This window comes from Coregonus lavaretus, assembly GCF_964263955.1.
Source record: "Coregonus lavaretus genome assembly, chromosome: 28".
NCBI lineage: Eukaryota > Metazoa > Chordata > Actinopteri > Salmoniformes > Salmonidae > Coregonus > Coregonus lavaretus.
In genome coordinates, this window is record NC_140015.1 from 10,149,216 (window position 1) to 10,173,623 (window position 24,408).

At 44.5% G+C, this 24,408-nt stretch overlaps 1 protein-coding gene across 3 annotated transcripts; it reads left to right on the forward strand.

The window, feature by feature from the left end:
• Window positions 1-447: 447 nt before the first annotated feature.
• Window positions 448-23,219, forward strand: LOC311104125 (importin subunit beta-1; the record flags this gene model as incomplete). 3 transcript variants are annotated; one of them, XM_084145796.1, is made up of 22 exons in its annotated part: window positions 448-770; window positions 1,813-1,871; window positions 6,008-6,190; window positions 6,572-6,772; window positions 7,026-7,178; window positions 7,463-7,522; window positions 7,643-7,732; window positions 8,104-8,214; window positions 8,560-8,661; window positions 11,840-12,064; window positions 15,083-15,274; window positions 15,772-15,902; window positions 16,565-16,712; window positions 16,984-17,055; window positions 17,497-17,641; window positions 18,485-18,567; window positions 18,940-19,047; window positions 19,339-19,482; window positions 19,914-20,019; window positions 20,516-20,630; window positions 21,120-21,281; window positions 21,648-23,219. In XM_084145796.1, coding segments are annotated over exons 1-22 (2,631 nt in total). In that variant the 5' UTR covers window positions 448-730. The 3 variants fall into 3 exon arrangements, with proteins under 3 accessions (XP_084001922.1, XP_084001920.1, XP_084001921.1); XM_084145794.1 differs by having other exon boundaries at window positions 476-770; window positions 7,463-7,531; XM_084145795.1 differs by lacking the exon at window positions 21,648-23,219 and having other exon boundaries at window positions 638-770; window positions 21,120-21,285.
• Between the last annotated feature and the right edge of the window lie 1,189 nt (window positions 23,220-24,408).

Genomic DNA, 24,408 nt, shown 5'->3' on the forward strand with positions numbered 1-24,408 from the left:
TATTATTATTATGCAGGTGGACCTCTGGTTGCACTTTTCCATGGATTATTTCATCAAATTCATTGGGAATTAAAAGCTATAGGGAGTACACAAAGCATAGGGGGATTACTTACGTACATGACTCGTACCAATTTAAATGATGGTCAAATGTCATTACATTAGGCTAGCTTGCCATTTTGTCCACTCCACCTTTGGTTTAGAATTGACTGAGAGAGTCCGATAATTTTATGGTTGATTATTTGAGAAGTGCAGGACATCAAAGTTACAACAACAATTATACAACAGTTGGCTAATACTTTACCTGTGTGAACAAGCATCAAGTTTTGGTTAAAAATTAATACGTCTAAGGTCCAGACAAGGTGCGCGCACATGAAAACGCGCTCGCGCGGGAGATAGGGAGGAGTTTTTTTTTTTGTGCCATAGCAGCGGGGCGTGATATCCTTCCGCGGGAGTCGAGCGCGGCCCTTTCCCTCCCGACAACACAGGATGAACAAGCAGCATTGCTGCTAAAACACTTCTTTTCAGGTTCCGCGTTTGGAAATAGCGCATATCCAGAGTAAACTCATCGGCTGGGGGATACCGGGCGTGTATGTTTTTCTCACCGGCTTTCATTGATTTATCCACGGTCCTGTTACATTGGCTGAACACTGAAGAAATATAATCCGGGTTGAGTTGTGCGCGGCAATCTAACTAGCTAGCGACTACTTCTGTGAAGAGTGGTTGGGACAGAATGGAGCTGATAACAATCCTCGAAAAAACTGTCTCTCCAGGTGATTATACAGCTCCAAATACTTCTCTTTAACATTTGCTATGTGAAGAGTTTAGGCCCAGTAACTTGACATATCTGTATTTGATAGCGATAACGGGCGAAAGTTAAATCTGAAAAAGGGAGGAGGGAAATGCCTTGCTAGCTAGGCTGCTAATGTTACGGCCTACTCACTCCGCGGATGCGGCTTCTGTGGTGAGCTCGCTAACATGCTAACTTTTAGCACGTTATCTAATAGTTCAGTCTGGGCGGCATTAACAGAGCTGCCAGTTCTCAAAATATATTATCCGTTGAAAAAGTTGTCACCCACATAGTTTGTCATTTTGATGTGATGTTTTTACTGGTTTGATACGTTTAGTTACCTATCAATTCACTTTGCTAGCTAGCCATTCATGTGCAACTAAGTCGGCCCTGCCTTGCTCGCCCGCTAACTTTAAAGATTACTAGCTAGGTACTGTAGTTAGCATGTGCATGATGTGGAAAAAAATATAATAAGCAGGGACTCGATCGTGTAAACATTAGCTAGTATACGCTAGTTAGTGAAGTAAACACTTGTGCATTGAACGTGGTGATGTAATTTGGACAGCGAACTAACGTTAGCTAAAGAGTTTGATACGAGTTGGTTAGCTCAATGGCTAACTTAATCGTTGGCATCTAGTAACTAGCCGCGAGTGAGCACCCCCGGTAGCCAGTGTGTTGCATGATATGGGTCATCTAGCTAACTAGCTACTGTAACGCTTAATACATTGGCTATTTAATTTAGTTAGTTAACGAACTAATCTCTCATCGGGAAATGTACACCCACAATTTCCCAAATAGATAATCGCCGTAACAGGTGAATGTGATCACTGGTACGCACTGTACGGAGTGGCTAACGTTAGCTAGGTAATCGTGGTAGCCTAGCTAGCTAATCGTTCTAGCTAGGCAAAGTAGGAATTGTAGATGCATGCTAACAGAACTTTGCTGCTTCATGTTGTAGCTAACTAGCAAGTGCACTAGCTATTCACATAAGTATAATGCTAACATTTTCCCTCTCGCCCCCTCAGATCGAAATGAACTGGAGGCGGCACAGAAGTTTCTGGAGCAGGCGGCAATTGAGAATTTGGTTTGTATAGCTACACATTTATCGGTCAGACGGATAATTTATTCCGGTCACATTCAGGTCTGGCGCCAGAAACACAAGGCATGAACTCAATGAATTGCCGGCGTTTTCAACTGGGCCCTTCCTTCCTCCATCTCGACATTATAGCAGCAGCGTCACACGCCTCAGCTTTCGCGAATGAATGGAGACCTAGCATTAACCCACGTTAGCTAGCTAGCACACCAGCTACACCCATGTCGGCATCCAGTGCTTCGGCATGATCACTTGACACACTCAATTTTCGACAAATTCTCGTTTTGTGGGTTTTTTTTTTTCTTATTCTGATTAATATCACTTGAGCAATATAACCCAGGCATAGAAAAACGAGTTCACTGATAGTGATAGATCACCAGCAGGCGGATTACCCTGTTTTGATATGGACACATGTGGCGAACATGTTGTAACCCTATAGCTGCATTTGATTCAGTATGATATTCATGATGTACCTAATAGTTAACCGGAAAGCTCCCTGATAGACTTTTAGTAGTGAGCAATAGCACTCGTCCCCCCTCCCTGACAGATGGCGTTGCATTTTTGGAATAGAAGGCAAAAGAGGGTGTAGCTAGCTGGCTAGAGAAGAGGAAGTTATGCGTGATCAAGGCATCTGTCATTGAGCTACATTTTTGCATAGCTATTTAGCTTTGAAATATGATTCCGCTTGTGTGTATGCACTCTGCCTTTTGAGAAAACATTTATGCTATAGTGTTTACTTTTTTGGGCAGTGGCAGATCCCCACAGAAAAGGCTAGCTTATGCAAGGTGTACAATACTCATTTGAACCGAAAGTGGCATGCTACTTACATCAGACACTTACCCTTTCTCCTGCTCACTCTATTGTACATTTTAGTCATTTAGCAGACGCTCTTATCCAGAGTGACTTACAGTTAGTGAGTGCATACATTTTTTATTTTCTTCATACTGGCCCCCCGTGGGAATCGAACCCACAACCCTGGCGCTGCAAGCGCCATGCTCTACCAACTGAGCTACACGGGACCTATGTATGTCCATATGTTACATACAAGTTAGATATGTTGTATATTCTGTAGGGTACTCAAGCTACACATGTATTATGTAATCTCCCGCTTATTTGGCCACACATCTATATGTAGCTTTTTTCAAGTAAAATTATTATTTTAAAACATTTGTCATTTATCCAGAGCGACTTACAGGAGCAGTTAGGGTTACGTGCCTTGCTCAAGGGCACATTGCCATACCTAGTCGACTCGGGGATTCAAACCAGCAACCTTTCGGTTACTGGCCCAACACTCTTAACCGCTAGGCACCTCACAAAGGTACCAAATATCTATGGCTCTGTTTGCTGGGCTGTGCTGCTCTGTTAATGTTAGTCACATAATTAGCTAGTCAGATCAAAAACTATTAAGGGAGTCATGATACAAGTGTTGCTAAATGTCCTTCTTTTGTGCTGCCCTCCACTGTCCTTCATTATCATTGTCGACCACATTATGATGAAATCCAATCTGTATTTTAACCCATCAGCTAAAGGGACATAGAGATTTCCTCTCATCTAAGTATTTGAATATACTTTTTTAATCTCCAGAAAGCATAGATAGTGACACCAAGCTAGACACCTCAGGCCCCACTAATGGGATGACCTGGAATAGGGGTCACAGATGAGATCTTATAGCTAAAATTGGTCACAAAGCAAAGTATACAGTGCCTTCGGAAAGTATTCAGACCCATTGACTTTTCACATTTTGTTACATTTACATTTTAGTCATTTAGCAGACGCTCTTATCCAGAGCGACTTACAGGAGCAATTAGGGTTACGTGCCTTGCTTAAGGGCACATCGACAGATTTTTCACCTAGTCGGCTCGGGGATTAGAACCAGCAACCTTTCGGTTACTGGCACAACGCTCTTACCCACTAAGCTACCTGCCGCCCATTACGTTACAGCTTTAATCTAAAATTGATTAAATTGTTTGTTTCCCTCGTCAATCTACCCACAATACCCCATAATGACAAAGCAAAACAGGATTTTTGAATTTTTTGCACATTTATAAATAAAACAGCTCTGGAAATATCACATTTACATAAGCATTTTACTCAGTACTTTGTTGAAGCTCCTTTGGCAGCGATTACTGCATTGACTTCTTGAGTATGACGCTACAAGCTTGGCACACCTGTATTTGGGGAGTTTCTCCCATTCTTCTCTGCAGATCCTCTCAAGCTCGGTCAGGTTGGATGGGGAGCGTCGCTGCACAGCTATTTTCAGGTCTCTCCAGAGATGTTCAATCAGGCTCAAGTCTGGGCTCTGACTGGGCCACTCAAGGACATTCAGAGACTTGTCCCGAAGCCACTCCTACATTGTCTTGGCTGTGTGCTTAGGGTCGTTGTCCTGTTGGAAGGTGAACATTAACCCCATTCTGAGGTCTTGAGCAGGTTTTCATCAAGGATCTCTTGACTAGTCTCCCTGTCCCTGCCGCTGAAAAACATCCCCACAGCATGATGCTGCCACCACCATGCTTCACCGTAGAGATGGTGCCAGGTTTCCCCCAGACGTGATGCTTGGCATTCAGACCAAACAGTTCAATCTTGGTCTCATCAGACCAGAGAATCTTGTTTACATTTACATTTTAGTCATTTAGCAGACGCAATTAGGGTTAAGTGCCTTATCAAGGGCACAGACAGATTTTTCACCTAGTCGGCTCGGGGATTAGAACCAGCGACCTTTCGGTTACTGGCACAACACTCTTAACCACTAAGCTACCTGCCGCCCCATTGTTTCTCACGGTCAGAGTCCTTTAGGTGCTTTTTTGGCAAACTCCAAGCGGGCTGTCATGTGCCTTTTACTGAGGAGTGGCTTCCGTCTGGCCACTCTACCATAAATGCCTGATTGGTGGAGTGCTTCAGAGATGGTTGTCCTTCTGGAAGGTTCTCCCATCTCCACAGATGAACTCTGGAGCTCTGTCAAAGTGACCATCGGGTTCTTGGTCACCTCCCTGACCAAGGCCCTTCTGCCCCGATTGCTCAGTTTGGCCTGGCGGCCAGCTCTAGGAAGAGTCTTGGTGGTTCCAAACTTCTTCCATTTATGAATGATGGAGGGCACTGTGTTCTTGGGGACCTTCAATGCTGCAGACATATTTTGGTACCCTTCCCCAGATCTGTGCCTCGACTCAATCTTGTCTCGGAGCTCTATGGACAATTCCTTCGACCTTATGGCTTGGTTTTTGCTCTGACATGCACTGTCAACTGTGGGACCTTATATAGACAGGTGTGTGCCTTTCCAAATCATGTCCAATCAATTGAATTTACCACAGGTGGACTCCAATCAAGTTGTAGAAACATCTCAAGGATGATCAATGGAAACAGGATGCACCTGAGCTCAATTTTGAGTCTCATAGCAAAGGGTCTGAATACTTATGTAAATAAGGTATTTCTGTTATTTATTTTTTATTTGCAAAAATGTCTAAACCTGTTTTCACTTTGTCATTATGGGGTATTGTGTGTAGATTGCTGAGGATTTGATTTGATTCATTTTAGAATAAGGTTGTAATGTAACTTGGGCTCCCGAGTGGCGCAGCGGTCGCTACAGACCCTGGTTCGATTCCAGGCTGTGATTGGGATGCCCACAGGGCAGCGCACAGTTGGCCCAGCGTCGTCCGGGGTAGGCCGTCATTGTAAATAAGAATTTGTTCTTAACTGACTTGCCTAGTTAAATAAATAAAATAACAACATTTGGAAAAAGTCTGAATACTTTCCGAAGGCACTGTATATGTAAAACCTAGACCTAAACAAGTTATTTTAGCAGTTTGTTGATCTGATTTAAAACAACCACATATGGCTCAAATGAGATTTGTGGAGCCCACTGCTGCCACTCACTGACTGCAGCATGAATGGAATTTAGTGTCTAAATTGTTTTGCTATTGCATACGAACCTGCTCTGTCATGTCTGTTGATTGATAACCAGCCTCCTAAATCCTTCAGTTGCTGAATGTAACGGTTAAACACTGTTCAGAATGACTGCGGTGAAATCTAACTCATGCTGTGGACTGAAAGACTAAACCACTACTATCTTATGGTCTGATTGTAAAAATACATTTTAAAAACTCTCTCCACCCACTCTCCCTGTCTTTCTCCAGCCCGCGTTCCTGGTGGAGCTCTCCAAGGTGCTCGCCAACCCTGGCAACACCCAGGTGGCTCGCGTGGCCGCAGGGCTGCAGGTGAAGAACTCGCTCACCTCCAAGGACCCGGACGTGAAGACACGCTACCAGCAGAGATGGCTGGCCATCGATGCCAACGCCCGGCGGGAGATCAAGAACTTTGTAAGGAGAAACTCCTCTTCCACCTCTTAGTGCAGATGGATTTATACTTTCTACCTTTAGTAGGCTTTTATATGGTCTCCCGGCTCCCCACCTCCCCCTCGGGTTGAAGTATATTAAAGCCTCTAAGGTTTTGTTAAGTGATGGTGTGGGTTACACAGTGACAATCATTTCATTCAAATATCCCCTGGGGGAAAAGAGGATCCAGGTGCTGAAGTTGATTACCCCCTCAAGAAACCTAACCAGCCAAATGACTTAATTGACTTAAGCCCTTGGCTCCTATAAAAACGAATGTCCTCCATCTCATTCGGTCTCACCCAGCCAAATGCACCAGTTGATTCACCTCTGACTCCACCCCTCCCCCTTCCTTTCACTCCCCTCCAGGTTCTGCAGACCCTGGGCACGGAGACGTACCGGCCCAGCTCGGCCTCCCAGTGCGTGGCTGGCATCGCCTGCGCAGAGATCCCCGTCACCCAGTGGCCCGAGCTCATTCCCCAGCTGGTGGCTAACGTGACGGACCCCAGCAGCACCGAGCACATGAAGGAATCCACCCTGGAGGCCATCGGATACATCTGCCAGGATATCGTGAGTGCCCCCGACACACACACACTTGCGCACATGAGAAACAGTGGTTCTAACCTCAACCCGTCCCCCCAAAAAATCTAACTGCTGTAATATGAAACTTGTGACATTGTTTCCTCGATTACAATTGCACCAAGACAAGATTCCAAAATCGAGGTTAGACTTAATTGGTGTCTTTGTTTTCCGATGCATGTTTCACTGCAGAGCAGACGTAACTTCCATGAATAACTGTCTTCTCTCCTCCCCTGTACTGTAGGACCCTGAGCAGCTGCAGGACAACGCCAACCAGATCCTGACGGCCATCATCCAGGGCATGAGGAAGGAAGAGCCCAGCAACAACGTCAAGCTGGCCGCCACCAACGCGCTGCTCAACTCACTGGAGTTCACCAAAGCCAACTTCGACAAAGAGGTGTGTTTGTGTCTCCTGCCTCGGTCCCACTATATTAGTGTTTAAGTTCCTCCTTTGTCGCATGCTGTGACCCCAAAAATGGAATGATGAAATGGACAAATCTGAGCCTGTTTATAGACTTAACTGTCTGGTCAGTGATGAGAAATCATGCACCACGCTGAACATGTGATGGATAACCCCTACCACAATATCTGAGACCTTCACAAATGCTTACCCACAAGGCTGGGTTTTGAATGCTTTGTCTATGGGCCTGTCGTAACAGTGAATCGGTTTGTGTTTTCCAGACGGAGAGACACTTTATAATGCAGGTCGTCTGCGAGGCCACACAGTGCCCAGACACCAGAGTGAGTATCGTGAGTTTCTCTTTTCTATTTAATCATTTTTTGGCACATTTATTCCATGCTTTCAGCCAATAATCATATTCTTAACCAATGTTGGTGAAATGCAATGTCGGTCTCCCACAGGTACGAGTGGCTGCCTTACAGAACTTGGTGAAGATAATGTCTTTGTATTATCAGTACATGGAAACGTACATGGGCCCAGCACTGTTTGCGGTAAGCACCCCCATGCAGCAACTTGGTCTTGCTCTAACTGTAGTCCTCAACTTATGTGCTGAAAGGCATTATTCTGACAGGTTTTAGATGTGCTTCTTCTTTCTGAAATACTTAATGTAGAGAACACCGAAAAAGGTCTTGATGTACCATATCAGTTACTGATATTGTAGGGTTGCTTGTTGACCACCTGTCTGGTCTGTGATGAGAAATCATGCACCACGCTGAAAAGCCTGATGTATAACTCCTACCACAATATCTGAGACCTGCACGGACACGAACGCCAGTGTTCCGTATCAAGGACACTCCTTTAAAATGAACATCCTGACCCCCTCCCTTTGGCCTCTGCCCTCTCCCTCCCCTACCCCAAACAGATCACAATAGAAGCCATGAAAAGTGATATTGATGAAGTTGCCTTACAAGGAATCGAGTTCTGGTCGAACGTGTGTGACGAGGAGATGGATTTGGCCATCGAAGCGACTGAGGTGAGCCCCCCCCCCCCCCCCCCCGACTGTAAATGTACACGTTTTATATATTATAACACCAGAAAGGGACCCAGTGATCCATGTTGCTGAGTGATGATATAGCTCACCTGTCTGGTCTGTGATGAGAAATCATGCACCACGCTGAACGTCTGATGGATAACCCCTACCACAATATCTGAGACCTGCACGTACCTTGTGTTATTTTGTAAACACTCCATTATTCAGCCATTAAACTGACACCCTTACCTTGAGGGTGTTTATTTTAAAAGCACACTGCATACAATGAAGAGTTGCACAACAGCAAAAAGGTAAATATTCCTGTAAATTTGGTACATCTTTCCCCAGGCATCGGAGCAGGGCCGGCCCCCAGAGCACACCAGCAAGTTCTACGCCAAAGGAGCCTTGCAATACCTGGTGCCCATCCTCACCCAGACACTCACCAAGCAGGTACGCAGGAGAAGAGCCCGTGGCAGACATTATACACCTCATTACCCTCTTCATTACACATTAGGGCACAGCTTTGATACACCCACATAATTCTAATGAAGCCTCTGTACACACACCACACACCATTTCTGTCTACAGTTTCTTTGTGTTTACACAAGGCAAGATTCCTTGCCGTTCACATCCCAGCCTAGCTAACACAGTCCACACACAATTCTAAGTGAAACCATGTTAATGAAGTTGGCAGAGGGAGAAATTGACCAAACAGGTTTAGATGAATGTGAGTGTTGAAACCTTAACCGGACAGAGTAAGCCAAGTGAAGTGGAGGGAAAGCAACCCCAGCCAGTTAGTCCTTGGAGAACAGGGCAGCGGTGGTGACTCTACATGATTTAATGTCAGCCGGAGACACTAAAACATCCGTCATAATACCTCCTATAACCTAGAACGATCCTGTAGAGCGAGACAGAAACTGATTCATAAGGATATGGGGGAATAATTTACTGGTATTAAAGTCTCTGTACAACACCACAGTCCTCAATCTTTAGAGAACATTAAGATTCTGCCTCCTAGGAAAACCTGTTTGGTCTGTGATGAGAAATCATGCACCACGCTGAACATGTGATGGATAACCCCTACCACAATATCTGAGACCTGCACAGACATGTAACAAGTCAGGATAAGGGGGGGGGGGTTGGCTCCTCACCCATCCAGACACCACCATTTTGTGTCTAATACCACAGATACGAAAATAGTTGATAGTCCCCCAGGAAGACGGTGTGCACTGCTACCACACATTCTATAATTAGTACAAGTGTACCAAGTGAAGTCTAGCAGGGAGGTGTGAGGGTATCTGTACCTGCCATCCCAGTCTATGTATTAGGGGCTTTAAAGAGACACTGTGTCTAGCTGAATTTGTGAGTCTCCTTTGTCTGTCCTTTGTATGTTGGTGTCTGTTCTTTTGTGTTTGTCCTTTTGTACACAATGTCCGTGTTGAAATGCTATAGGTACAGTGAGGGAAAAAAGTATTTGATCCCCTGCTGATTTTGTAAGTTTGCCCACAGACAAAGAAATTATCAGTCTATAATTTTAATGGTAGGTTTATTTGAACAGTGAGAGACAGAATAACAAACAAAAAAATCCAGAAGAACGCATGTCAAAAATGTTATGAATTGATTTGCATTTTAATGAGGGAAATAAATATTTGACCCCTCTGCAAAACATGACTTGGTGGCAAAACCCTTGTTGGCAATCACAGAGGTCAGACGTTTCTTGTAGTTGGCCACCAGGTTTGCACACATCTCAGGAGGGATTTTGTCCCACTCCTCTTTGCAGAATTTCTCCAAGTCATTAAGGTTTCGAGGCTGACGTTTGGCAATTCGAACCTTCAGCTCCCTCCACAGATTTTCTATGGGATTACGGTCTGGAGACTGGCTAGGCCACTCCAGGACCTTAATGTGCTTCTTCTTGAGCCACTCCTTTGTTGCCTTGGCCGTGTGTTTTGGGTCATTGTCATGCTGGAATAACCATCCACGACCCATTTTCAATGCCCTGGCTGAGGGAAGGAGGTTCTCACCCAAGATTTGATGGTACATGACCCCGTCCATCGTCCCTTTGATGCGGTGAAGTTGTCCTGTCCCCTTAGCAGAAAAATACCCCCGAAGCATAATGTTTCCACCTCCATGTTTGACGGTGGGGATGGTGTTCTTGGGGTCATAGGCAGCATTCCTCCTCTTCCAAACACAGCGAGTTGAGTTGATGCCAAAGAGCTCGATTTTGGTCTCATCTGACCACAACACTTTCACCCAGTTCTCCTCTGAATCATTCAGATGTTCATTGGCAAACTTCAGATGGGCATGTATATGTTCTTTCTTGAGCAGGGGGACCTTGCGGGTACTGCAGGATTTCAGTCCTTCACGGCGTAGTGTGTTACCAATTGTTTTCTTGGTGACTATGGTCCCAGCTGCCTTGAGATCATTGACAAGATCCTCCCGTGTAGTTCTGGGCTGATTCCTCACCGTTCTCATGATCATTGCAACTCCACAAGGTGAGATCTTGCATGGAGCCCCAGGCCGAGGGAGATTGAGAGTTATTTTGTGTTTCTTCCATTTGCGAATAATCGCACCAACTGTTGTCACATTTTACATTTACATTTTTAGTCATTTAGCAGACGCTCTTATCCAGAGCGACTTACAGTTTATTTTTTCATACTGGCCCCCCTTGGGAATCGAACCCACAACCCTGGCGTTGCAAACGCCATGCTCTACCAACTGAGTTACATCCCTGCCGGCCATTCCCTACCCTGGACGACGCTGCGCCAATTGTGCGCCGCCCCATGGGTCTCCCGGTCACGGCCGGCTACGACAGAGCCTGGATTCGAACCAGGATCTCTAGTGGCACAGCTAGCACTGCGATGCAGTGCCTTAGACCACTGCGCCACTCGGGAGACGAGTCACCTTCTCACCAAGCTGCTTGGCGATGGTCTTGTAGCCCATTCCAGCCTTGTGTAGGTCTACAATCTTGTCCCTGACATCCTTGGAGAGATCTTTGGTCTTGGCCATGGTGGAGAGTTTGGAATCTGATTGATTGCTTCTGTGGACAGGTGTCTTTTATACAGGTAACAAGCTGAGATTAGGAGCACTCCCTTTAAGAGTGTGCTCCTAATCTCAGCTCGTTACCTGTATAAAAGACACCTGGGAGCCAGAAATCTTTCTGATTGAGAGGGGGTCAAATACTTATTTCCCTCATTAAAATGCAAATCAATTTATAAATTTTGACACGCTTTTTTCTGGATTTTGTTGTTATTCTGTCTCACTGTTCAAATAAACCTACCATTAAAATTATAGACTGATCATTTCTTTGTCAGTGGGCAAACGTACAAAATCAGCAGGGTATCAAATACTTTTTTCCCTCACTGTACATGTTCATGTAAATGTATGCCATTTACTCTGGGTCTCCTTCCCCTCTGTGTACAACCAGGTCATCTCTCCCGACATACCTTTTTATGTAAATGCATGTCTTACCTCTCACTTGTCCTCTGCAAGTCCAGTATAGATTCCTTTCACACTTCTCCTTCCCTCTGTACCTCTGTCATGTGACATTGGTTACTCCCTACTTTCTCAATGTCATAACGTTTCATGTGAATACGTCTCCTCTCCTTCACCTCTCTCTCTTCCTCCTCAGGACGAGAATGACGACGATGACGACTGGAACCCGTGCAAGGCGGCGGGCGTGTGCCTGATGCTGCTGGCCACGTGTTGCGAGGACGACGTTGTGCCTCACGTGCTGCCCTTCATCAAGGAGCACATTAAGCACCCCGACTGGCGCTACCGCGACGCCTCAGTCATGGCCTTCGGCTCCATCCTGGAGGGCCCCGAGCTCAACCAGCTCAAACCCCTCGTCATCCAGGTAACTAACTACACCACATGTAGAATATAGTATGCATGGCGGACATGAAGACGTACCATAAACGGAACACCACCATATTATGATCTCAACCAGCGGCCTGCTATAAGCTAACATATCAGATAGAAGAGGAGACTTGACTATCTGTTAAAATTATCTTGGTATCTTAAACAGAGTAGTGATGGGAAGTTCGGCTCTTTTTACTGACTCCGATCTTTTCGAATCGTTCAGTCAAAAGAACGAATCGTTCGACTCCTTTCGTTCATTCGAGTCAGTCATGCCCAGAGCACGCGGGACCCCCTACCGGCAAACGATGAACTGAAAACTTGAGTCATGATTCTACAAGCCTCTTGTTCACGTTGTTCACCATAGGGGGCTTATTGGAGCTGTAAAACTGTGCTTTAAACAATGTACATTTGTTGATTGCTAAGCATACAAATAAGATTATTTCTTGATACATTTTAAATGAGCTGTTGTGGCCGCATCGGGACTAGTTTGTGAACTACTCTTTGCGGAATGCATTGCATAAATGTCTGTCGTGAGGGGATGAGCGCAATGTCGTTCGGGAACTGCAGCCCCCAAAAACTGTAACAATTCTAGTTTGTTGAGCAGAGGCTGTGTATGTTTTGGTTCTACAAAGCTGTGTCCATCATAACATTCAATTATCAATTAATTGCATTCATTCTTGCACCATGCGATCAATTATCAGTTATAAACATACATTTTTCTTCTCTATGCTCATGATCTATTTCCCTGCGCGCATATGACAGACAGTTGGTGGTTGGTGCACATCTCTGGAGGCGCTGAGCCGGAGGAGCGTGTATTAACCCTGCTGTAGGTAGGACTCATTACGACCAGTACTAGCAGGTCAAACGAAAGACAAATGAACCAGACACTCAGAAAAACGAGTCAGTAAAAAGTTGTTCAAAAATAACAAATCGTTCGTGAAGTGCACATCAATAAGGCATAGCCCAACCAGCTCAAACCCCTTGTCATTCAGGTAACTACACCTGCTACCGCTGTATAATGATGCCTACTTACTGATACTACCGATTTCACCAAGGGGAAGTTTCGGTGGAGTTTCACAGCAGGATAGACTAACATGCATACTAACATGGTGTGGTGTGCAAGGAAGAGAATTGCTTGTGGCCACGTAGAAATGTATCTGTTGTAAAGGTCTTTGTCTAGGCCGCAAGCATTTCTCCGTTTCCTTGTGTTGCATGCCCATCAGATAACGCATTGTCTTTTCTGTGTGCTCTAAAACGCCCTTATGGTTAATAATGAAACTATCTGCAAGTTGGGCATTAAATACATTCCAATTCATCTTTAGATGAACCACCATGTACCCTAAGTCGTTGCCAGGGTAATCTGGTGTTTACAGACATGTTCATTCACAAGTAGGCTGGACTGGAGAGGCAGTGAGGAGGGCGGTATCAGCTGAACCACCATGTTCTTTCATGACTGTGTGTGTATGGGTGCGTCTCAAATGGCTCCCTATTTAGTGCACTACTTTTTACCAGGGCACATAAGTAATGCACTATGTAGGGAATAGAGTGCCATTTGGGACACCAACTATGCCCCAATCCTTGACCCCAAGCCTTGTTGGACTGATAACTGAAGTTGGTGCTTGTCTCGGAGTGTGCCAGTGATAAGCTTGTGCAAGTGTCCATAATCACAGAGCTAAAACCTGTTATTCACTAGGCACCAAATTCAAGAAAACTGACTGAAACATGGAGGGACTACTTGATGTTGTCCAATAAAATAATCTTGTTTCTGCTTTCCATTGTAAAACGGAAATATTTGAATCTAAGGCAAAAAAAAGTCATTAAAACATTGTATCTGGTCTGTGATGAAAAATCTTGTACTCAAGACCCTGAACCCTGATGTTTAATAGGATTTATCTGAGACCTGCACAGACAAGTTCAGTAAGGCTGGATTTAGACATACTATGTGATAGAGAATAACAAATCCATAGTTACATATCGGAATATTATTTTTGATAATGCGTATCGTTTTGGCATCGCAATATTATTTTTGCGCTAGTTGGCTGTACCTGCACCAAAACTCCAGGATTTTTCCTTCATAGTTTGCTCTTCTTTTTAAATAGGGAGTCAATTTGTTGTCAGCACTTTTATTTCCATGACTGATCAACTCATTTTCTCATGACTCTCTTGTCCCTCTGCAGCAGACATATGGTGAACAATTGTCACAAGAATTTTATCTCAATGGTTGAAGTCAACTACTTCTCAAATCTTTGAATAATTCCCAGAGGTTGTAAATCTCTAGTTAAATAATGAATTAACAAAGACCCCTTTCTGCAATGGTCAGTATGTTTATTCAGAGAGCACTCTGTCCCAAAATTTGGCACCAAATCTTTTTATACACATACGTCAGAGGAAAATCCCACCCCGCTTTAGGCGGGCTGTATTTTCCACTGTACACATCTTGTAAGCTCACACCTGGGTTTAGCTCATGTGGTTTTCCTCTGCTCTCCTGACCATCAGGTCACACATACATATACACACACACACCCATGTTCTTATCATAGCCTACTCCTTGCTCAGGCAGGCTGCATTTTTTTCTCTCTTCTCATACATAGTTATCGCTGTTCTCACAATATTCTGCAAGCCTCTCACTCCCCTTTCCTGTGTGGGGACATCTGTTTTTGAAACCGGTGTCCTGTTATTGGTTTCAACGTTTTCCACTTCTGCTTGCATAATTACAAGACCCAAATTCTCTGTTGCTGGGCAAATATGCATCTTATATTAACACATTTGAAAAACCATGCCCCTCTCGCTACACCTGAATACTGCGGTTATATTAACAGTACCTATCTTTCTCCTCTTGAATGCTGGTTAACAGTACTTAATAATTAATTAATAATAATTTATTACATTTCTATAGTGCTTTTCATAGAATCTCTAAGCTCTTAAATGGGGAGACTTCATGTATCTCCACCCCCTCTGCTAATTGACACTACTGTGGTTAGTGACCAGTCTTCTCTCATTTCTCCCCTCCCAGGCGATGCCCACGCTGATTGAGTTGATGAAGGACCCCAGTGTGGTGGTGAGGGACACCACAGCTTGGACGGTGGGCAGGATCTGTGAGCTGCTGCCGGAGGCGGCCATCAACGAAGTGTACCTGGCCCCTCTGCTGCAGTGCCTCATCGAGGGCCTGGGGGCTGAGCCACGCGTCGCATCCAACGTCTGCTGGGTGAGACAGAAGCTGGAGCCGCTTTTTGATTTGTTTTACCTTTTTAAAATCCCAATTCAAAAAGACGTGGATACAATGCATTTAAAATCATTGAGGATAACTACAAAAGTTTCACAGCTTATTTCCTTTGTGGTCCTCTTGTAGGCCTCCACCACATATGTAGCAGTAGGACTTCATTAATCCCACAGAGATCAGTGTTTTATCACCACAAGCATCAGCGATAGACTGCACCGTACAAAGACACTCGCTCAATTACAACAATTTATGCCTTAGATCTCAGTCCTCTGCACTTGAGTGGAATATGTTGTATCAAAGTATCTGTAGTTGAGAGAAATACCTGTCTGGTCTGTGATGAGAAATCATGCACCACGCTGAACATGTGATGGATAACCCCTACCACAATATCTGAGACCAGCTAAAGGACCACAAATGATGACTAGATCATTCAGTGTTTCCATATGAATGCCCTCATGATAACTTTCCCTCCCTCCCCTCAGGCCTTCTCCAGCCTGGCAGAAGCGGCGTACGAAGCCACAGATGCAGCGGAGGACCAGGAGGAGCCTGCCACATACTGCCTCTCCTCTTCCTTCGAGCTCATTGTCCAGAAACTCCTAGAAACCACAGACCGGTAAGCAGGACTCTCCAGAAACCACAGACTTTGCAGAAACTCCTAGAAACCACAGACAGGTAAGCAGGACTCTCCAGAAACCACAGACTTTGCAGAAACTCCTAGAAACCACAGACGGGTAGGCAGGACTGTCTAGAAAGTCCTAGAAACACAACCACACAGGTATTCTGGACAGGGGGACGAAACGGCACGGCACCTTCTGTTGTCCAGGACTGTAGAGGTTTAAAACACCTCTCAACTTGGCTCTTCAAACAAACTAGACATTTGTCTGGAGGAGTTCTTGAAAGTTGGCTAGAGAAGTTCTTGAAAGTTAGCTAGAGACTAACTCTCTCTGGTCTGTGATGAGAAATCATGCACCACGCTGAACATGTGATGGATAACCCCTACCACTATCTGAGACCTTCAGCGACAACATTTGGAGATTTCCTCAGGAAATCCTTTGAAGCCCTTAGCTGTACATACCCTTTTGGAGACTGAGTGTCTTGTCCAGTCTCGTCGTCCTAGATCTGGTTTATGTATTTGAACGCACCACATTTTTGCCAAGAATTGTACACATTTCTATATAATATAAAATGCTAATAATATTAATAATAAAATGTTTTCCTGATGCGCAGTAATGATTTAAGTGAATTAAATAAACGTTCTCTCTCTGTGTCCAACAGGCCGGACGGTCACCAGAACAACCTGCGTAGCGCGGCCTACGAGGCCCTGATGGAGATTGTGAAGAATAGCGCCAAGGACTGCTACCCAGCCGTGCAGAAGACCACCCTGGTCATCATGGAGCGCCTGCAGCAGGTCCTGCAGATGGAGGTGGGTCCCAACAGATAGAGAGGAGAGATGGGAGAGAGAGATGGATTGGGGGGGTGGGGGGCACGTGGTCCCAATAAAAGGGAGAAACGTTTGTGGTCTGTGATGAGAAATCATGTACTCACTACTCTGAAAAGCTCTGATGTTTACTTAAGGATTTATCTGAGACCTACTTTAAACTATTGGACATTTTGCTTGGAGTCTTTTCTGTATTGAATAAACTCCCAATGAAGAATCTAATGTTGATTTCATGTGTTCTCACTCCTTCTCTCAGTCTCACATCCAGAGCACGTCGGACAGAATTCAGTTCAACGACCTCCAGTCTCTACTGTGTGCCACCCTGCAGGTGAGACGAGCTGGCTTCATTCAGTTTGACCCTGAAACCATTTCAACCTCCTCGAACTAGAGGTAGGAGTAGAATACCTAGGGGGTTCCATGAATACATTTAGCTGTCTTGAGTATTTTAAAGCCTTAGAAAAAAAGAAGAAAAAAAACACACATTTGAGTACCTGTCTGGTCTGTGACGAGAAATCGTGTACTGAAAACCCTGATGACACTAATAGGAAGAATCTGAGACCTGCACAGACGTGATCAATAAGAGACTAGTAAAGGAGAGTGCTTTATGAGGAAAGATACCATAGACCGACACCCAGCAAGGAAACAAGTTGTAGGTTGGAGTTTGTCTCAATGCTAGCCTCTTTCCCGCGTCTCCTCACTGTAGCTAAATGATGATAGTTAGCCTGTGCTATGTTAGGTTAAAACCCTTTCCCTCCCCACTTCTCTATAGAATGTGCTGAGGAAGGTGCAGCACCAGGACGCGTTGCAGATCTCAGATGTCGTGATGGCCTCTCTGCTGAGAATGTTCCAGAACACCGCTGGCTCCGGGGGCGTACAGGAGGACGCACTCATGGCCGTCTCAACCTTGGTGGAAGGTGAGCCATTTAAAACAGTCTGACACACACTATGTTTTTCTACCAACACTCTCCACCCATTTTAGTAGGATGAATTATGTTTATGTGAATCTAAGCAGTTAAACCTTGTATCTGGTCTGTGATGAAAAATCTTATACTCAAAACCCTGAAATTTAATAGGATTTATATGAGACCTGTTTCCAGCCACTTGTCAATGTTAAACTGATTTCCACGTTTCTCTTTACAGTATGTAAATGGTGTGTTGCATGTCCAGTGTAACATGCCTCACGGAATACGTTTACATGCACACTAATAATTCAGTATTAAAGTATTATGGCAGTAGGCCGAGTATCGCATTAGTCATTTAAACACCTTACTCAGCTCATCACAATCAAAGTTAACATTAGCCAATTAAAACACCTGGTTTTCTGAGCTATCTGATTAGGATATATAAACGGCTTAATCGGTGTTCCAGCGATGTATTTGATCTGTGTGTGTGCTAGCACCAGCAACGCAAGTCTCCCTCTTATGCGCAAGTGAGTTTGGACAAACTGAAAGTATGAATCTTAGAAATAGTTTTCACATACAAACTTTGTCGGAATCAAATAGGCTTCCCAAAAATAACATGGTCCCTATAGTAGAACGTTTATTTTGATTGAAGATTTTCTGCATTTATCAATGTGCCATCAGGTAGACAGATTTCAGATGTGTCCATATAAACAGGATTATTAGGGAAATTGTTCTTCTAGGCAAAGCATGTAAAGGTTTAAATCGGTTTAATCTGTTATATTAATCTGTTTATTCACAATAAGCGTATTATTGTGTGCATGTATCCATGTAATGTCTTCTGTCTTTCCTCCTTAGTATTGGGTGCTGACTTTCAGAAATACATGGATGCCTTTAAACCGTTCCTGGGAATTGGACTGAAGAATTACGCAGAATATCAAGTGGGTTCTAGGATTATATGAATCTCGTAATGTCAAAAACAAAACTGTCCTCCCTTTCACTGACGCCTGTTCCTCTCGCTGCTCTGAGATGTGGCAGTTGGGATTTTAGGTCGTCACAGAGTAAAGCAGGGTCTATTTCACCCAGTGTTTGAGGTAGCATGGCTGCCATTATCTACGCTGGACTTTGCTGGACCCCACACTTGAAATGCACTGATTTAGTAGCTAAGTTACTTCTAGTAATGCTAACCACACACTCACTCCCCCTCTCTCCCTCCCACGCTTTTTCTTTCTTTCTCTTTCTCTTTTCTCTTTTTTCTTTCTCTTTCTGTCTTTTTTCTTTTTATCTTTCTGTTTTTCTTTCTCCCTTGTCAGGTCTGTCTGGCTGCGGTGGGCCTGGTGTGTGACCTGTGCCGAGCCCTGATGTCCAACATCCTGCCTTACTGCGATGAGATCATGCAGCTCCTGCTAGAGAACCTGGGGGTGAGTGTCACTTTAGTGTCTGCCATCTGTGTTGGTAATGGCAAGGCTACCATTATCATTACTGGAATGGGCAGGATCATACGTTTGAGTCTTATTGCAGATTTACGGCCTCCGAAGCATGTAAATGCCTTCATGTCAAGCTGACCGTAGACCCAAAAAAATTGCTTTTATCAGAAAGCAAAGGTTATGATTCCAGCTAAGCCTTTGTTCATACGGGTTAGGTTAAGTCTTGTGGATACTAATGCAATTTGTCACCAGTACTGACTAAGGGCATGTGTGTTGCCCCTGCAGAATGAGAACGTGCACCGGTCAGTGAAGCCCCAGATCCTGTCAGCTTTCGGAGACATCGCCCTGGCCATCGGAGGAGAGTTCAAGAAGTACCTGGAGATCGTCCTGGACACGCTGCAGCAGGCGTCGCAGGCACAAGTCGACAAGGTAGAACAGATGGACACACACTGTACCACATTGGCATCCCCTTGTTTTGTTTGACCCTGACGCCTGTTCCTCTCGCTGCTCTGAGATGTGGCAGTTGGGATTTTAGGTCGTCACAGAGTAAAGCAGGGTCTATTTCACCCAGTGTTCATGAGGTAGCATGGCTGCCATTATCAACACTGGACTTTGCTGGACCCCACAAGTTTAGTCCCTGAGCATTTTTGTTGGAACCTTGTTAAGCTTGCCTCTTCCAGAGTTTGTTAGTGATGTTAGTAATATAGTGGTCAATAGAAACAATGGATAATTGTAACATATGAATTGACCAGTTACTCTTATGAAGCCCTTTGGATTCCTCTAAAGACAGTTGCGCTCCTCAATTCTGTCTGTCCTCCGTCCCGCTAACCTGCTGTGTGTTGGTTCCTTCCCCCTGGCAGACGGACTATGACATGGTGGACTATCTGAACGAGCTGCGGGAGGGCTGTCTGGAGGCCTACACTGGCATCATCCAGGGCCTGAAGGGAGACCAGGAGAACGTGCACCGTGAGTCCCCTAGCTACCATCCCCCCAGCATCATAACTCATCTACAGATTTTGTGGATCTAGTATTTTGGTCTATTGCTGACTATGGTATTGATATTGTCTTTAATTGTCTTGATGCCAATTGTTGGATTTTCCTGCACTAGTGTGTTTACAGTAGAGACTGAGGATTCCGTCCACTGACGCCTGTTCCTCTCGCTGCTCTGAGATGTGGCAGTTGGGATTTTAAGTCGTCACAGAGTAAAGCAGGGTCTATTTCACCCAGTGTTCATGAGGTAGCAGGGCTGCCGTTATCAACACTGGACTTTGCGGGACCCCACACTTGCACATTGTGGCATTTGCCGATTTTCGCACTTTGGAGTGTGCCACATTTCCTAACAAGCATCCTTAATCACTTCTTTGCCAGAATTATGGCAACTTTGAGTGAATATTGAACATCTCTGTCTTAATTCTCATGATTGTGCTGAACATTGTCTTCATTGTATCTCTCTGTCCTGTAGCTGACGTGATGCTGGTGCAGCCCAGAGTGGAGTTCATCCTGTCCTTCATCCACCACATCGCTGAAGACGAGGACCACTCTGACGGCGTGGTGGCCAACGCCGCCGGACTCATAGGGTAAAGCAACTTGGATTATCCGAAAGTGGTAGTGATGCTTGCTTCAATAATACTGAAGATGCTTTTGGTATGACACAGCATAGACATGTTAGGGGTAGCTTGGGGCTAAGATGCATGGAGTAGGGCAGGTGATCAAGGCATGAGAAACACATTAGTATGATGAATTCTGATTTTTTATTTTTTATATCTAATGAAAACCTGTCTGGGTTGTGAGATCTTGTACTCAAAACCCTGATGTTTTAATAGCATTTTCTGAAACCTGCACAAACACGGTCAGAAAGAGACTTGAAAAGGAGTTGTTTTAGGTAGCAAGCCTCTAGATCGGAGTCGTGTTTCCAGCGACTTGGTCAATGTTAAACTGGTTTCTCTGCTTCTCCTTACAGTATGTAAATGGTGTTGTTCCTGTGACATGCTTAGTTAACCCTTTCCCTCCCCTGTGATGTAAAATGTGCTGCATGTGGTCCAACCCTCCCTCTGTCCTCTCCACAGAGACCTGTGCACGGCCTTTGGGAAGGACGTGATGAAGCTGGTGGAGCTGCGGCCCCTCATCAACGACCTGCTGACGGAGGGCCGGAGGTCCAAGACCACCAAGACCAAGACGCTGGCCACATGGGCCACCAAGGAGCTGCGCAAGCTCAAGAGCCAGGCCTGGTGAGTTACTGACCTACTGACTGTCACCCCTACAGCACCTCTAGGGCAACCGCAAGGGAACAGCCAGGGATAATAAAAAAATACAGTTTGAAAGTTAATGGTGCGTTGGAGATACCTATGCAGGAAATGCTAGTCTTGTCCATTTTGTTTTATTATGGAGATGGAGTGAAATTGTAACTATCAGTTATTTCATGAAAGAGCATGTATAGAGCGTGTCATTTGGTGACCAATTCTGAGATTTATAAATTCACCACAATTTCACTGTAGCAGCCTAATGAGAGATCACACTGCATGCATTGAGGACGTGAACACAGGACTTTGGCTCCTTCAGCTAATAAGCTTTTCTTCCTCATTTCTCCTCTACAGATTTCATGCTGGTCGGGGATAAAATAGACAACGATGAACAATGAAAACGCCCCACTGGAATTTCTTCTGTCTTTTGCGTCGTGTCCGAGTTAAAGCAGAAGTGAAGCGTGCGCTGAGATGAGTGTCTGAGAATGTGAGAGCGAGAGTGAGAGTGAGCGAGGATCGACATCACACCACCTTCTGAGTACAATTCCAGCAGTCGCCGGCAGACCAGCAGCGCCCCACCCCTGAACCCCCACCACCACTTCCTTAGCCTCCCCACCCTCCTCTTCACGGCCACCTGTGGACTGATTCTGACTCGACGACAAGGAGTCCACCCAAAAACTTGGATCACTGTAGCCGGCTAGTTCTAGAACTCTTCTGAAAAAACTAATATTAGTCTACAACAGGATCACCAGAGTAGAGAAAAAAATAACTGCCAAAATGTGGTTTCTTTTGAGGGAAAATACAAACAAAACATGATACGAAATAACTTTATTATTTTTGCTCTTTGACCGATCTGTGGAAGACTTACTTTTTCCCTTGTCTTTTTTTTTGGTTCCTTCAAGCACTATATGGTTGCGGACTTCAAAAATGGAGATGGTCAATTTTACGCAAATGTGAACTGAACCGGAATCTGAAAAATGCAAACGTTTGGGGTGACGGAAATGCGCCCAAAGGATCACTGCTGGAGTTGAAGGAAGACGAAACGAGGGGGACGAGCGGGCGGTCTCCACCCCCCTCGTCTCCTACCTCTAGCCTCTCTGATATCCCCCAGCCTGCCCCTGCACGGAGCCCCCACAGCGCTGCAGGGGTAGAGCTAGCCAGCCTGGATGATGGAGTGTGTGTCCGTGAGGGAGGGGATTCACAGTCTCCACTCCCCCGGTTATTGCAAATAATAATAATAATAATAATAAAGCTTGACACAAATTCAGTAAGATATATTTCTGATGCTGTTTGGGAGAGGGCGGTGGGGGCTCGGTAGATGACTTATTGGCAGCACTTAAGTGAATTGGCAAGAATGTGTTCTTCCTTTATTTCCTGCAAGAGAATCACTGACAAATGTTCACCTTTCCTTTTTTTCTTTTTATTTGAATGGCATCAGTTGTTTCTCTTCGTCTTCAGTGTGGGCTTCTACATAAACAGACCCTTTCTTGCCAGACCTGTTAACAAGAATCGGTGAGGATTTAAGCGTTGGGTGCATCAGGATCAGTGCATATTAGTGCATCAGGATCAATCAAGGGAACACTCCCAAAAGCACTAAATTGGACATGTAATACTTTGACATCTTAATGTTAAGATGAGCAAGGAGTAGAAAACGAGTGCCAAATTTAGACTACTCGGCATAGGGTAAAATACAACAAGCAAACACACACTTGCCTACAGCGTGCAGTTCAGAAATAAACCTATAATTGAACTACATGACGAACTAGTGAATTGGGCTTGTTTCGGTTCCCATTTGTTGGTTTCTCGCTGCACTTAGTTGGAAAAGGGTCACTCGCCAAGCTGTTAAAATGAGAATCGAAGACGTTTGTACAAGGTTATATTTTTCCATTGCTATGAAAAGAAACAATAAAATGATATCAAACATTCCCCAAGCAGTTCTGGTACTTTGGTCTGTATTCTTATCTTCCTTTTGTTTCTTGCAAAGATTTGTAATGCAATGTGATGACTTTAGTTTCCATGGCAACACTTGGTTGGTCGAGAGATCCCCAGAAACTTCCAAAAATGTATCTTTCTATATTGACATAATCAATCGGGTTCAATTTAACTTGTCTTTACTGTTTTGTACTGTTTACGTTCTCCAATGCAGTGTTGGATATGAGGCGTTTTCCATTTTGATTTGAGATTGGATATTTTTTGCAGTGACTTTGATTCTCACACCACTTTGGGTTGTGTAACATTGTCCTCATGGGCTTGGCTATTTACACCATGTGTTGAAATGATATTAAGCATTGCAACTTGAATATAGAATTGTGAACATTAAGACCTGCTTTTTTTTCTTAATTTCCAACCTAGTAAACTAATAAAAATCTATATTGTACTTACTGCTGTAACCTTTCCATTCAACGTTCTTCTGTAAATGGCTGTCACGTGTGCCTGTTGACCCTTATACCCTTGCATTGAGTGTGTGTAGAAGAAAAATCCATCTTGCTTAAAAGGAAAAAAGTCAGTCAACCATAATTACTCTTGTCCCTCCAGAAATTAACATGACAGGTTGAGCATGTTTGCAAGTGACCTTAATGCAAAATTTGGGGTGTCCCAAATGGCTCCTTATTCACTGTATAGTGCACTACTTCTGACCAGGGCCCATAGACAAAGTACATTTGGACCTGAGCACAATTTGGAATTGCTGCTACGTTTTATGTTAGAAGTTAACCCAAACCACAGCTGTATGATATTACCTGATTTCCAATCCTAAGGATAACGGGAAAGAAACATGGAAGTACACTGTCAACTTCCATATACAATATATTATCAGATATCGGGTCACCTCCCTCTAGTGCCTAGCTGACTGAACTGCAAGTGTTGGTTTTATTTCACCACAACTCAATTTAAACGAAACGACACAGTGCTGTTTAATAAACTTGCAATACTGATTTAGCCTGAAATTGGACTCCTTATAAACGGGTGAAATGAAAAACTCGACTCATTGTGAAGGCTACATTTGCTAAGAGATACAATGCATCTAAATAGCACATTATAGTGAAATATAAAACTGGGTCGTTAATTTATGCTTGACCACGAAGAGGTCATCCAGTGTTGCCAATTTAGCGAGTTT